We start from the raw sequence: 14,980 nt of genomic DNA, 5'->3' as shown, positions 1-14,980 counted from the left end.
AGGCACTGTACTAAGGGCTTGGGAAGTACAAGTTGGCAACATATAGAGACAGTCCCTACCCAACGGTGGGCTCACAGTCTAAAAGAAGGAATGAAGGAAACAGGAGGCAGACCCACGGCCAAGCCAAAAGGACCCCCAGCAACCAGAGGGGGATCGCTCATGACTGCAAGTGACCTATGATAACAATCGTACTATTAGTAGTAGCCATACTACTACCATCACCATCTTCCCCCCCTTTGGCCACTCGCAGCTAGGAGAGGGAAGACGGGCGGGTAGGGGAGCAGTGCTCCCCCAATCCTCAGATCAGAGAGCAGGTGTGCCCCATCCAGCTCAGGAGGGTAGGTCCCGATGGGTAGATTTGCACCCGAGACTAGAGACCAGAGCCTCGGGTCCAGGTGCCAGGGGCCCAGCTGGCAGTTAACATTCTGCTTCCAGGCCCAGGTCGGGCAGCTTGGACGGATCCAATCAGCAGCTGCCAGCCCAGGGACCTCCAGGAATTGTAGGTGGTTTGGACACAGGGAGGAGAGAGCCATGCCCTAGTTAGAAAGTAAATCCTCCCAAGCTCCACTGGAACAACTCAGAGGCCCCCAGGGCAGCCCATCCCATCCCATCCCCTTCCTTCCTCCAGCCTCAAAAAGGCTCTAGGGGATGCTGGATCGGAGGCTTCACCCTAGGAACACACACCCCATTTCCAGAACGTCTCTGCTGCCTGCCCAGATGGGCCAACATGGCTCTCAAGGCAGACCACATACCCCCAACCTCGATGGGGCAGGGAAGGGCCCTCAGAGGGAGCAGCACAAAATCCAACTGCACTAACAGCTGGCTCCTGGAAAGCACGAAAGCCTGCAGAGACTGCAGCTAGGGCCATGGGGCCGGGGTCGTGGGCTCCCACTCTTCCCTCTCCCACGTGCCAGGCAAGTGCAGAGTGAGGACTGAGATGACCGGCAGCCCCATCTTGACTTGCCCCGGAGGGGTGGGACTCGAACCCCTTTCTGTCCCACCTTGGGAGGGGAAAGGCATCAGCAGGACAGCCCTCGGTTTACAAACATCGCAGAGCGTTTATTTGTCACCGGAGGGGGGTGGGACCTGGATAGGCCCCCCACCCCACTCTTACTGCATGGAACACCGTGTCCCTTCTTCCTGGCCCCAAAACTCTCAGCTTGTCTCTCTGGGGCTTTCAGTGGGCCCAGAGAGCCCATCCTCTGCCCAAGTCAGATCCTGGCCCTGGTCTGGCAGTGGGGGCCCGTGACCGGTCACTGGCCTCTAGCCTCGACCAGCGTGGCCTGGTCCAGCTGTGCCCCAATAATCCCCACCCAGCTAGCCCCCACTCTCAGCCCAGGGTCTGGCTTCCCACCTGCCGGCCCCGTCCCTCGGCAACCAGCCAGCTGGCCCGACCCCCCTACCCGGGGAACAGGAGCAGAGAGAGCGGTTCTGCTCCCCTTGCCAGGCCCCGAAGGGCGGGCCGCTGGCCAGCAGCAGGGGACACAGGCCTGGCCAAGCAGGTGGTAGCGGTGGTGGAGATGGTGGGCAGGGGTTGAGGTTCAGAATTCACAGTTTACAAGTCCTAAAAGTGCAATGGAAGGCAGGGTCATGGGCAGACCCAGGGGAGGGGGAGAAAACTGGGACCCTGGGGGTTGGGGAAGGGGTTCTCTTCTCCCACCAATGAGTGGCAGGGATGGAGGGGAAGAGTTAAGGACCCAAGTTGCGCCGGGGGGCCTAGTTACTCTTGGAGCTGCCGCCACTTCCTTCCAGGTCCCAGAAGGCAGCGTGGGGAAGATGGGTCGATTTTTGTGATGGGTTTGGAACCGGGGGGGAGGGAGGTGTGAGGGGACACGTCTGTGCTTGTGGGAGGTTGGCGTATACGTGTGTTTGTGGCGGGGGGGGGACAGCTACCAGTCCTGCTGAGCTGTGAATGGAGATGGGGGGCGGGAGAGCGAAGAAATCCTTGCCCAAACTCTGCCCATCTCTCTGGCAGCCACACTGGAGGGTCAGACATGAGTAAAGCAGAAACCTATGACAGGAACCAAAGGGATTGAGGAAAGAGTCTCTCCACCTGGGGTGGCGAGTGGGAGGGGGTCAGAGGGCAAGACGACCACTTCCCCATTGTGCCGCCGGCTCTAGAGTGTTAGGAAGTAGGGAGCCGTCCCTCCACCCCACACGCCCCACCCCAAAGTCCATCAGAGGCTCCAAGCCCCCAGCCCAGAGCAGGCTCGGCCTCTGGGCCCGCTCTTTTCTCTGCTCCTGAAAAACAGGAAACAGAGAGAGCGGACCCCAGGGCTCAGTCGGGAGAAGGGTGGGTCCGTGTCAGGTCATGTAGCGCGTGATGGCGCGGAGGGCGTAGAGCAGGGCGGCCTGCATGCGGGCTTCCAGCAGCAGCAGATTCACGTGGACCTGCCGGGGAAGGCAGTGTGTCAGCCGCTCAGAGGCACCGTCTCCCTCTCCCGAGCCCCTGGGCCGGAGCGCCGCTCCCGCGGGCTCCCGCTCGCTTCCCCCTCCCATGCCAAGCTGCCGCTCCCCTGGGCTCCCACGCTCCACCCCATTCTGGGCCCCAGCCAGCCACGACCACCCCACCTTCTCTGAATGGCGGAATTGAGTCCAGCAGTGGCTGTACATGCTTCTGGACGTCCTCTCGGGGTAGCAGGCCACCGTCTTGATGTACAGCTTGAGGCTCCGCTCCAGCAGCTGGTTCACCTCGCTGTAGTCGTAGTCGTCGTACCTGAACACGGGGCAAAGGGGGGTCACGCTCCCAGGCCCACGTCCGCCGAGCGTGGCCCACGCCTCACCTCCCCGGCAACGCCCAGCCTCATGGCTCCTTGGCTCAGAAGCCGGTGCCAGGGTCATGCTCTGAATGGAGGCAGCCTCACCCACTCCGCCCGGGACGTCCGTTCCAACGGCTGCGTGGGGCCTGGACACCCACCACAGCCCCGGGGCAGGGAAGAGCCGGTGCTGGACGGGCGGGGTTTCATCTTGGGGGTGGGCACCTGCCATCAGGCGGAGGGGGAGGCTGGCACATGGAGGAGGGGAAGAGGAGGGCCCGGGCAGCCCGAAGGAGGGGCGGGGAGCCAGCATACCTGATGCCGAAGACACAGTGGATGTAGTTCCAGATGGCCCTGCGCAGCACGGAGGTGTCCACGCCGCGGTGCGTGGCCAGAGTGTTGTAGGTCAGACTGCACACGGCCTGGAACTTCTCGTCCAGCAGCTGGCCCACCTCCGGGTTCAGCCGGCTGATCAGGGAGTAGCCGTGATCCTCCCAGCTGTAGTCCTGGGGGGGCCGGGGGCTGGCGAGTCAGGCTGGAGCCACCGCCAAGAGCCCCAGGGGGCCGAACCGAGCCCCAAGCCCACGGAGGGGAAGCGACCTCAGACTGGCCACCCTCCCTCATCGACCGTGCCGTTCCCCGGCCCCCTCCGCCGGGGTGCAGGGGTAGGAAGAGGGAAAGGTGGTGGCTGACCTGGGCCCTCCCCCAGCGCAGCTCCCCCTCTCTCATCGTCATCAATCGTATTTATTGAGCGCTTACTATGTGCAGAGCACTCTCCAGCTCAGCCCTCCCATGCCAGCCGGACCCCTGGGGCTAGGTCCCCACGAGTCAGACAGGCGGTTACCTGAGCTCGGAAGGTTGGTGGGGTCTGCTCCCCTCGTCGGGTGAAGTCCTGGTATTCAAATTTTGGGTCTTCCACAAAGCCCAGCATGTCCGGGGGCAAGGAGGGTTGTGTCAGGTCAGCTACAGGGAAAAAAGCAGAGCGACGTTCTAGGGATCAGTCGGCCCCTTCCACTCCCAGATATAGACACTGACCCTCTAACGGCCATCTCCTCAGGATCCCCCGGAGCTTATCCCGGTTGTCCAGGACAAGGCCTTCAGTTGGGGACAGAGCGGGGCTCCCCTGCCCCCCAGCCCCTGAGGGAGTAACCAGCTGGGTGCCTGTAGGACAGGGTTGACCCCTCTGGCTCCAGCTCCGGTACCTGAGGGGGTGACCAGCAGGCTCTCAGTCTTCTCCAGCTCGAAGCTGTTCTCCATCTCCTCACGGGAGGCTACCCCCTCCTCCATCCCTCGGCCCTCCTGCAGCTGCTTCATGCGCTCCATCAGTGCCCCGACCTCATGGGCCGCGTCAGAGTCCTGGACCTGTGAAAACCCGCGACATCAGAGCACAGTGCAGTGGGGCCCAAGAGGCAGTCTACCCCAACTCTCCTGGCCAACCGGCCCCCACGGCTTGCTCTTCCCCCATCCCTCCAGGCCAGCCCACCCCTCTGGCTCACTCACCCTGCCGCTGTCCACGTCGTCCCGGCCGGGCGGGCTGCGCTGACCACCGTGAGGTGGGGAGTCCCGGGACGTCGGGGTGCCGGCCGGCTCACGTTCTGGCAGGATGCCACAGCCGAAGACGAAGGAGGCGAGGGCGTGGTGGTGTGTGAGCAGGACGAGGGCCTGGGTCAGCTCTGCCAGTGACCAGCTGTGCTCCCCGGGCTTCAGAAGGGCCTGTGGCACAGCCCATTAGGACTCAGCCTGGTCCCCCGGCCACCCGTCCCCTCCCAGGGCTGGGGCACAACCAATCGGGACACGGCCCAAGCTACAGAATTACCCACCCCTTCCCTGACCCTGGGCCCTCAGACCCCAGCCTGCCCCTCCACCTGGCCAGAGGGACCCGCAGAAGGGCTGTGTCCTGGGCTCTGCTGAGCCCTGGGGCGGGGGGAGCGGAGGGTGGCAGGTTTCCCCCCGACACCCTCCCCAGATCAACCCGGCACCCACCTCAATGTGCCCGCAGGTGAGCAGCCAGGGCCGGTGGGCCAGCAGCTTGTTGACCTCGCTGAGCCCGCGTAGTTTCTCGGGGGCCCGGTGGACACCTCGGAGCCACCCCGGGTCCCCCCCAACACGCAGGAACTCAGCCGTGTGGAAGCCAACCAGGTAGGAGCATCGGTGTCTGGCCGCGGCCTGGTGCGGAAGAGGGGGCCGGCCCCGCTCGAGTTAGTTCCTGCTCCCTCCTTGGGCTCAATGCCCCCAGCAGAAGATAATATAGCCTTATCGCTGGACGGGGCAGTCCCCCCGGCCACCCTCTGCTGACTGTGCAGGGAGGAGGAAGAGCAGGGGGCATCTTTGTGGGGTGGCCCTCCCAAAGCACTGCCCCTCCCAGAGCGACTCACTCCGTGCCCCTAGTGTGGGAGGCAGCAGGAAGTGACAGTCCCTGTGCTCCGGGGGGAAATCCTGACTTTCCCAAAGTCACCCAGAAAGTCTGGGACCTCGGTCCCGAACCCAGGGCTCCCGATTCCCCGCCCGTTCGAGGAGGACAAAGGTAAGCGGCAGAGCAGCCTCTGCCCTAGGCGGGGTTCTGGTCGTACCATGATGGCGATGTAATGCCTCCAATGGCAGGGCAGGGCCCCATCCATGCGCAGCAGCAGGTCCTGCATCTTCCAGAAGCTGCTCCGGTAGTGCGGGTGCAGCCCCATGACCATGGCGATGTTGGCGGGCCCGGCCCCGGCCCCCAACGCCGGTTCTTCCCGGCCGCCGGATCCTCCCTGCAGGACCTGGGGGTGAAGTCAGGCTCAGGTCACGGGTTCCTCGCCACCCCCTACCCCCCGCCACTTGGAGACCAAGGGTCTCTGCCACTGCCACCGCCACAGTCTGCTTAGGGTGGTGAGGTGCAGGCCTCAGCCCCCTGGCCGGGCCCGCAGCTTGGATCCTTTAGCCCTAAGCCCCGCGGCCGGGCCCGCAGCGCAGACCCCTCAGCCCCAGCCCTGACCGCCCCCGGCTCTGCTCTGAGGCAGAAGGAAGAGCGGGAGACCTGGCTCTGAAGGGATCCTCCTCTGTTCCCCATCACCAGCTGTCCCGCCCCTGAAGAGCAGCTCCGCCCTAGGGATCTTGGGGGGCCACAAGCAGGACAGACAACTGGGGGCAGACTCTACGAGATCAAGGCCCCCAACTCTATCCCAGCTCTGCCCCTCAGCTCTGAGAGTCACAAATAGGTATCCTAAGCCCCTGTCAGTCCTGAGTTTCGAAGGATGAGGGGCATGGGGCCCCTTCCATCCTTCACTACTCCACTGGGGAAGGCAGTGGGAGGGGCAGCTCCTACATCTGTTGGTGGCCCCTCGACTACCCCCTCCTCAAATATGCACAGACACAACCATCTCAGAGCCCCAGAAGTACAGGGCCGGCGGGGTAAGGGGAGGGGTGGATCAGACCGAGCAGGGGCGGCACATAGGCCAAGACCTTTGAAGCTGGGGGCAAGGATAGGGCGAGGGTGCAGAGGAACTGGCTACGTGGAGACATGAAAATAGACCTGAGCCCTCTCTGGCCTTGATGCCTAAACTGAACCGATCGCCCTGTCAGTCCATCAGTGGGAGTTACTGAGTGTGGAGCAGAAACAAAGTACACATCTGTCCTTCAAGAATCTGCACTCTAGTTGGGGCACAGTCTCAGGGCTCAGCTCAAGGCCTGGGCTGGGTGGCAACCCCAGTCCGCTGAGCGCACCGGCGAGGGTGAGGGCCCCCTGACCTCAGCCCAACAGCAACCGAGGGCGGAGCTGGAGCCGGGGGGTCTCTGACGCTTTGGGGAGCCCCGCTCACCTCCTCCGCGGGAATGAAGACACTGGGGCCCCAGGACAGCTGCCGGGAGGGGCCCATTCCCACCTCCTACAAGGAAAGATCCCATAAACACCATCAGCCCCAGCCTCTCCCCAACACGGAGGCCTGAATGCGGTCCCCAGAGCAGAGGGATGTCCCAGCCCCTCCATCCCCCAGCCCCTCTGTTGCCCTGCCCATCTTTTACCATAACCCGGGTCCTCCATCCCCACTCCCCCTCCCCAGTGTCCCAGCACCTCTAACCTCATCTCTCTTTAGTATCCCAACATTCCCGCCAGCCTGGCACTAAGCACCCCAGCCCAGGGCACATATCCACAGCACTTATGAACATATCTGTAATTTATTTATTTACTTTAATGCGTGTCCCCCCCTCTAGACTGTAGGCTCACTTTGGGCAGGGAATGTGTCTGTTTATTGTTACACTGTACTCTCCCAAGCACTTAGTACAGTGCTTTGCACACAGTAAGCGCTCAGTACAACTGAATGACTGAATGAATATCTGCTTTCCTTGGATCCTCTACCACCTTTTCCCTTGCTGGGACAGAGGGGCAGGAGTGAAATCTTGGGGAGGGGAAACATGGGGCTCCCCCCCATCCCTTCTAGACTGTGAGCCCGCTGCTGGGTAGGGACTGTCTCTATGTGTTGCCGACTTGTACTTCCCAAGCGCTTAGTACAGTGCTCTGCACACAGTAAGCGCTCAATAAATACGATTGATTGATTGATTGATCCCTGCTCCTGGCCTCTCTCCCAGTTCCTAGCTTCACTGGGAGCATGGAACAGATACCCATGATCAATGCCACTCTGGGCCATCTCTTTGGCAAGTCAATAACAGAATGTGGCTCCCTGGCAGAAACAGGGTGGCACAGGGTTCTGGCAACAGCAACCATGCTGGACCACTGGGGGAGAATCAGGGGCATGGGATCAATCAATCAATCAATCGTATTTATTGAGCGCTTACTGTGTGCAGAGCACTGTACTAAGCCCTTGGGAAGTACAAGTTGGCAACATATAGAGACGGTCCCTACCCAACAACGGGCTCACAGTCTAGAAGGGGGAGACAGAGAACAAATGGTATATGCTGGATCATGAGGGAGAGTCAGAGATGGAGAGGGGATCAATCAATCAATCAATCAAGCGTATTTATTGAGCGCTTACTATGTGCAGAGCACTGTACTAAGCGCTTGGGAAGTACAAATTGGCAACACATAGAGACAGTCCCTACCCAACAGTGGGCTCACAGTCTAAAAGGGGGAGACAGAGAACAGAACCAAACATACCAACAAAATAAAATAAATAGGATAGAAATATACAAGTAAAATAAATAAATAAATAAATAAATAGAGTAATAAATATGTACAACCATATATACATATATACAGGTGCTGTGGGGAAGGGAAGGAGGTAAGATGGGGGGATGGAGAGGGGGGCGAGGGGGAGGGGAGAGTCAGGGTGTTGGATGGTCTGCCCTGGATCACGGGGGGAAGAGTCAGGGATAATAATAATAATAATAAAAAATGGTATTTGTTAAGCACCTACTATGTGTCAAGCACCGTTCTAAGCTCTAGGGTAGATACAAGGTAATCAGGTTGTCCCACGAGGGGCTCACAGTCTTCACTCTCATTTTACAGATGAGGTAACTGAGGCACAGAGAAGTTAAGCGACTTGCCAAAGTCACACTGCTGCTAAGTGGCAGAGCCGGGATTAGAACCCATGACCTCTGCCTCCCAAGCCTGTGCTCTTTCCACTAAACCTTGAGAGGGGGGAGTCAGGGTGTCGGAAGGGTTTCTCCAAAGGATTTGGTAACCCCTGGGGTAGGCAGAGTCCCAGATTGAGAGGGCTAAGGGTCTTCTCTGGTAGCACTGCCATTGGCTCCATCAGCTCCAGAATGCAATTCGGTTACTATCAATCGTATTTATTTATTGAGCGCTTACTGTGTGCAGAGCACTGTACTAAGCGCTTGGGAAGTCCAAGTTGGCAACATATAGAGACAGTCCCTACCCAACAGTGGGCTCACAGTCTGAAAGGGGGAGACAGAGAACAAAACCAAACATACTAACTAAATAAAATAAATAGAATAGATATGTACAAGATAAATAGAGTAATAAATATGTACAAACATATATACATATATACAGGTGCTGTGGGGAAGGGAAGGAGGTAAGACGGGGGGATGGAGAGGGGGACGAGGGGGAGAGGAAGGAAGGGGCTCAGTCTGGGAAGGCCTTCTTCTAGGCAGCTTCAATCAATCAATCAATCAATCAATCGTATTTATTGAGCGCTTACTGTGTGCAGAGCACTGTACTAAGTGCTTGGGAAGTACAAATTGGCAATATATAGAGACAGTCCCTACCCAACAGTGGGCTCACAGTCTAAAAGGGGGAGACAAAACCAAACATACTAACAAAATAAAATAAATAGAATAGATATGTACAAGTAAATAAATAGAGTAATAAATATGTACAAACATATATACATATATACAGGCACGCACAACAGCAGCAGCTTCCCCTGCAACCACTTCAGAGGACAGTGACTCCATTTCTTTTTTTTTGGATGGCATCTATTCATTCAATCGTATTTATTGAGCGCTGTGTGCAGAGCACTGTACTAAGTGCTTGGGAAGCTTCACCCCCATCTCCCAACTCGCCAGCGGAAAGAGCACGGGCTCGGGAGTCAGAAGTCGTGAGTTCTAATCCCGACCACCACTTATCAGCTGTGTGACTCTGGACAAGTCACTTAACTTCTCTGTGCCTCAGTTCCCTCAGCTGTAAAATGGGGATTAGGACTGTGAGCCCCACGTGGGACAGCCTGATTACCTTGTATCTACTCCAGTGCTTAGAACAGTGCTCTGCACATAGTAAGCGCTTAACAAATACCACTATTATTATTATTACTAGAAATCATCCTGCCCCGACCCCGCCGTCCTCCCCAACTCTCCAACACCAGGCCCCATCGCCGGCCATCCAGCCCCGGCATCGCTAGGACCTGCGGGTCTCCAGCTTGTGCTAATAATAATAATAATGATGGCATTTGCTAAGCGCTTACTATGTGCTGAGCACTGTTCTAAGTGCTGAAAATGGCATTTCTTAAGCACTTACTATGTGCCAGGCACTGTACTAAGCGCTGAGTAAGTACAAGGTAGTCAGGTTGGACATAGTCCCAGTCCCGCATAGGGCTCCCAGTCTTAATTCCCATTTTACAGACGAGGTAACTGAGGCCCAGAGAAGTGGCTTTAGGAGGCCTTCCCAGACTGAGCCCCTTCCTTCCTCTCCCCCTCATCCCCCTCTCCATCTCCCCATCTTACCTCCTTCCCTTCCCCACAGCGCCTGTATATATGTATATATGTTTGTACATATTTATTACTCTATTTATTTATTTTACTTGTACATATCTATTCTATTTATTTTATTTTGTTAGTATGTTTGGTTTTGTTTTTTTTTTCTCTGTCTCCCCCTTTTAGACTGTGAGCCCAATGCTGGGTAGGGACTGTCTCTGTATGTTGCCAATTTGTACTTCCCAAGCGCTTAGTACAGTGCTCTGCACACAGTAAGCGCTCAATAAATATGATTGATTGATTGATTGACTGGCTTGCCCAAAGTCACACAGCTGACAAGTGGCGGAGGCAGGATTAGAACCCACAACCTCTGACTCTCCAGCCTGTGCTGTTTCAACTAAGCCACGCACCCCGAACGCCCTCCCCTGTTCATTCAATCGTATTTATTGAGCGCTTACTGTGTGCAGAGCACTGTACTAAGCGCTTAGGAAGTATAAGTTGGCAACATATAGAGACGGTCCCTACCCAACAGCGGGCTCCCATCTTTCCCCTTTTTCCTCCCTGTGCCAGGGCCACCTCTTCCAGGAAACCTTCCGGGCTAACCCCCTTTCCCAGGGAAGGGCTTCCCAAGGGCCGGGACATGTCCGAACTTGCGAGAGGACCCGGGGACACCGGGAGGAGGAGGAAGAGGTTAGGGATTGTCTCTATCTGTTACCGAATTGCACTTCCCAAGCGCTTAGTCCAGTGCTCCGCACACAGTAGGCGCTCAATAAATACGATTGAATGAGTGAATTCTATTTATTTCATTTTGTTAATATGCTTTGCTTTGTTCTCTGTCTCCCCCTTCTAGACTGTGAGCCCGCTGTTGGGTAGGGACCGTCTCTATATGTTGCCAACTTGTACTTCCCAAGCGCTTAGTACAGTGCTCTGCACACGGTAGGCGCTCAATAAGTATGACAAAGAGTGAATTCTATTTATTTTATTTTGTTAATATGCTTTGTTTCGTTCTCTGTCTCCCCCTTCTAGACTGTGAGCCCGCTGTTGGGTAGGGGACCGTCTCTATACGTTGCCAACTTGGACTTCCCAAGCGCTTAGTACAGTGCTCTGCACACAGCAGGTGCTCAATAAATACGATTGAATGAGTGAATTCTATTTATTTTATTTTGTTAATATGCTTTGTTTTGTTCTCTGTCTCCCCCTTCTAGACTGTGAGCCCGCTGTTGGGTAGGGGACCGTCTCTACATGTTGCTGACTTGGACTTCCCAAGCGCTTAGTCCAGTGCTCTGCACACAGTAGGCGCTCAATAAATACGACTGAATGAATGAATTCTATTTATTTTATTTTGTTAATATGCTTTGTTTTGTTCTCTGTCTCCCCCTTCTAGACTGTGAGCCCGCGGTTGGGTAGGGGACCGTCTCTATATGTTGCCGACTTGGACTTCCCAAGCGCTTAGTACAGTGCTCTGCACACAGTATTCGCTCAATAAATACGACTGAGTGAATTCTATTTATTTTATTTTGTTAATAAGCTTTGTTTTGTTCTCTGTCTCCCCCTTCTAGACTGTGAGCCCACTGTTGGGTAGGGACTGTCTCTGTATGTTGCCAACTTGGACTTCCCAAGCGCTTAGTCCAGTGCTCTGCACACAGTAGGAAATCAATAAATACGATTGAATGAGTGAATTCTATTTGTTTTATTTTGTTAGTATGTTTGGTTTTGTTCTCTGTCTCCCCCTTCTAGACTGTGAGCCCGCTGTTCGGTAGGGGACCGTCTCTATATGTTGCCAACTTGGACTTCCCAAGCGCTTAGTACAGTGACTGAATGAGTGAATGCTATTTATTTTATTTTGTTAATATGCTTTTTTTTGTTCTCTGTCTCCCCCTTCTAGACTGTGCGCCCACTGTTGGGTAGGGACTGTCTCTATATGTTGCCAACTTGGACTTCCCAAGCGCTTAGTCCAGTGCTCTGCACACAGTAGGCGCTCAATAAACACGATTGAATGAATGAATGACTGAATGGATGAATGAGGAGGAGGAGACCCGCCCCCTCCTTCCCCTCCCCGGTTGGTTGATGCAACCCTGTTTTCGGGTTACCTCGGCTGCGCCCGCCGCAGCGGCATTTATTCATTAATTCAATCGTACTGATCGAGCGCTTACTATGTGCACAACACTGGGCTAAGCGCTCGGGAAGTCCAAGTCGGCAACAGATAGAGACAGTCCCTAATCAATCAATCAATCGTATTTATTGAGCGCTTACTGTGTGCAGATCACTGGACTAAGCGCTTCGTACAGTGCCCTGCACACAGTAAGCGCTCAATAAATACGATTGATGATGACTAAGCGCTTGGGAAGTCCAAGTTGCCAACATAGAGAGACGGTCCCTACCCAACCCACAGTTCCCTCATCTGGAAAATGGGCATGAAGATTGTGAGCCCCCCGTGGGACAACCTGATCACCTTGCAACCTCCCCAGCGCTTAAAACTGTGCTTTGCACATAGTAAGTGCTTAACAAATACCATCATCATTATTATTATTATTCTCTGGGCCTCAGTTCCCTCATCTGGAAAATGGGGATGAAGACTGTGAGCCCCCCTTGGGACAACCTGATCAATCAATCGTATTTATTGAGCGCTTACTGTGTGCAGATCACTGGACTAAGCGCTTGGGAAGTCCAAGTTGGCAACATATAGAGACAGTCCCTACTCAACAGTGGGCTCACAGTCTAGAAGGGGGAGACGGAGAACAAAACCAAACATACTAACAAAATAAAATAAATAGATATGTACAAGATAAATAGAGTAATAAATATGTACAAACATAAATACATATATACAGGTGCTGTGGGGAAGGGAAGGAGGTAAGATGGGGGGATGGAGAGGGGGACGAGGGGGAGAGGAAGGAAGGGGCTCAGTCTGGGAATCAATCAATCAATCGTATTGATTGAGCGCTTACTGTGTGCAGAGCACTGTACTAAGCGCTTGGGAAGTCCAAGTTGGCAACATATAGAGACAGTCAATCAATCAATCAATCGTATTTATTGAGCGCTTACTGTGTAAAACGGGAAGTCCAAGCTGGCAACATATAGAGACAGTCCCTACCCAAACAGTGGGCTCACAGTCTAAAAGGGGGAGACAGAGGACAAAACCAAACATACTAACAAAATAAAATAAGTAGAATAGATATATACAAGTAACATAAATAGGGTAATAAATATGTACAAACATAAATACATCTATACAGGTGCTGTGGGGAAGGGAAGGAGGTAAGATGGGGGGATGGAGAGGGGGCCACGAAGGAAGGGAAGGCCTCCTGGAGGAGATGAGCTCTCGGTAGGACCTTGTAAACTCCCCAGCGCTTAGAACAGTGCTTTGCACGTAGTAAGCGCTTAATAAATGCCATTATTATTATTATTATTATTATTATTATTCAAGGGCTGTGGGCAGGCCCTGCCCGGGCTTGGCACTCACCTCTCCGGGCCCGGCGGGGCCGCACTGGGCGCAGGGCAGGAAGGACTGGCTTTCGGGGCGGCCGTCGGGGTCCGCCACGATCATGATGGGGGTCGGGATGCGGTTGCCTTGGAGACCGCGGGACTCCCGGGGGTCCAGCAGGTCTGCGGGGAGGAGAACCGGGGGGGCCGGGAGCGGTTCGGGGGGCTGCAGCTAGCGCTTAGAACAGTGCTTTGCACGTAGTAAGCGCTTAATAAATGCCATTATTATTATTATTATTATTATTATTATTATTATTATTAATTATGGCAGGGTCCGGTCCCCAGAGCTGTTGCCTCTGACACTGGCAACAGCTGCTCTTCGGAGGCCGGGCATAGGCGGGGACACAAAGCCTCCCACCGCAGCCAATCAGCTCACAGAACCGGAGGCCCCGCCCACTCTCTGACCTTCGACACGACGCGCCAGCCAATGGGCGTCCAGAGGAGCGCGGAACTCTGGGAGTTGTAGTTCGGCCGGGGGGGAAGAAGGGGGCCCAAACTTTCGCCAGAGGGATTGCGGAGTAACTTACAGCCCTCGATCGTCACTTCCCCCCGCGTGATGAAATGGGACTTTCTGGAGTTGGGACTCTCAATCAGTCGTATTTATTGAGCGCTTACTGTGTGCAGAGCACTGTACTAAGCGCTTGGGAAATCCAAGTTGGCAACATATAGAGATGGTCCCTGCCCAACAGTGGGCTCACAGTCTAGAAGGGGGAGACAGAGAACAAAACATACCGTGCACTCAATCAATCAATCAATCAGTCGTATTTATTGAGCGCTTACTGTGTGCACAGCACTGTACTAAGCGCTTGGGATGTCCAACTTGGCAACATATAGAGACAGTCCCTACCCAACAGTGGGCAATCAATCGTGTTTATTGAGCGCTTACTGTGTTGCCAACTTGTGCTTCCCAAGCGCTTAGTACAGTGCCCTGCACACAGTAAGAGCTCAATAAATACGATGGATTGATTGCAGAGCACTGTACTAAGCGCTTGGGAAGTCCAAGTTGGCAACATCTAGAGAGGGTCCCTGCCCAACAGTGGGCTCACAGTCTAGAAGGGGGAGACAGAGAACATAACATACCGTGCACTCAATCAATCAATCAATCAATCAATCAGTCGTATTTATTGAGCGCTTACTGTGTGCAGAGCACTGTACTAAGCGCTTAGGATGTCCAACTTGGCAACAGATAGAGACAGTCCCTACCCAACAGTGGGCAATCAATCGTGCTTATTGAGCGCTTACTGTGTTGCCAACTTGTGCTTCCCAAGCGCTTAGTACAGTGCCCTGCACACAGTAAGCGCTCAATAAATACGATGGATTGATTGCAGAGCACTGTAGTAAGCGCTTGGGAAGTCCACGTTGGCAACATCTAGAGATGGTCCCTGCCCAACAGTGGGCTCACAGTCTAGAAGGGGGAGACAGAGAACATAACATACCGTGCACTCAATCAATCAATCAATCAATCAGGCGTATTTATTGAGCGCTTACTGTGTGCAGAGCACTGTACTAAGCGCTTGGGAAGTCCAAGTTGGCAACATATAGAGACGGTCCCTGCCCAACAGTGGGCTCACAGTCTAGAAGGAGGAGACAGAACAAAACCAAACATTAACAAAATAAAATAAATACTATTTATTATTTATTTTACTTTTCATATTTAT

At 54.7% G+C, this 14,980-nt stretch overlaps 1 protein-coding gene across 2 annotated transcripts; it reads right to left on the bottom strand.

Moving 5' to 3' along the window:
• Positions 1-1,038: 1,038 nt before the first annotated feature.
• SESN2 (sestrin 2) lies at positions 1,039-13,487 on the bottom strand. Of its 2 annotated transcripts, XM_038757863.1 has the most exons (10): positions 13,303-13,487; positions 6,551-6,616; positions 5,327-5,512; positions 4,740-4,922; positions 4,257-4,469; positions 3,959-4,118; positions 3,601-3,719; positions 3,072-3,262; positions 2,572-2,716; positions 1,039-2,391 (listed from the first exon to the last, which is right to left on the bottom strand). In XM_038757863.1, exons 1-10 carry the CDS (start codon positions 13,384-13,386, stop codon positions 2,305-2,307), a joined length of 1,434 nt encoding a protein of 477 aa, XP_038613791.1. In that variant the 5' UTR covers positions 13,387-13,487; the 3' UTR covers positions 1,039-2,304. The 2 variants fall into 2 exon arrangements, with proteins under 2 accessions (XP_038613791.1, XP_038613792.1); XM_038757864.1 differs by lacking the exon at positions 6,551-6,616.
• Positions 13,488-14,980: the final 1,493 nt, after the last annotated feature.

Source organism: Tachyglossus aculeatus, chromosome 16 (assembly GCF_015852505.1).
Source record: "Tachyglossus aculeatus isolate mTacAcu1 chromosome 16, mTacAcu1.pri, whole genome shotgun sequence".
In the NCBI taxonomy this organism is placed as follows: Eukaryota; Metazoa; Chordata; class Mammalia; order Monotremata; family Tachyglossidae; genus Tachyglossus; species Tachyglossus aculeatus.
The sequence above is the reverse complement of the archived record's forward strand: the minus strand, read 5'-3'. Positions and strand labels throughout refer to the sequence as shown.

Bases quoted from the DNA above. Each gene is read 5' to 3' on its own strand.
- SESN2 (XM_038757863.1), bottom strand. From the start codon at position 13,386: ATGATCGTGGCGGACCCCGACGGCCGCCCCGAAAGCCAGTCCTTCCTG. The intron at 4,470-4,739 runs GTGGGTGCCGGG...GCTGTGCCACAG, and splicing joins TCACCTGCGGGCACATTGAG to GCCCTTCTGAAGCCCGGGGA. The intron at 2,717-3,071 runs GTATGCTGGCTC...CCCCGTGTTCAG, and splicing joins CACTGTGTCTTCGGCATCAG to GTACGACGACTACGACTACA.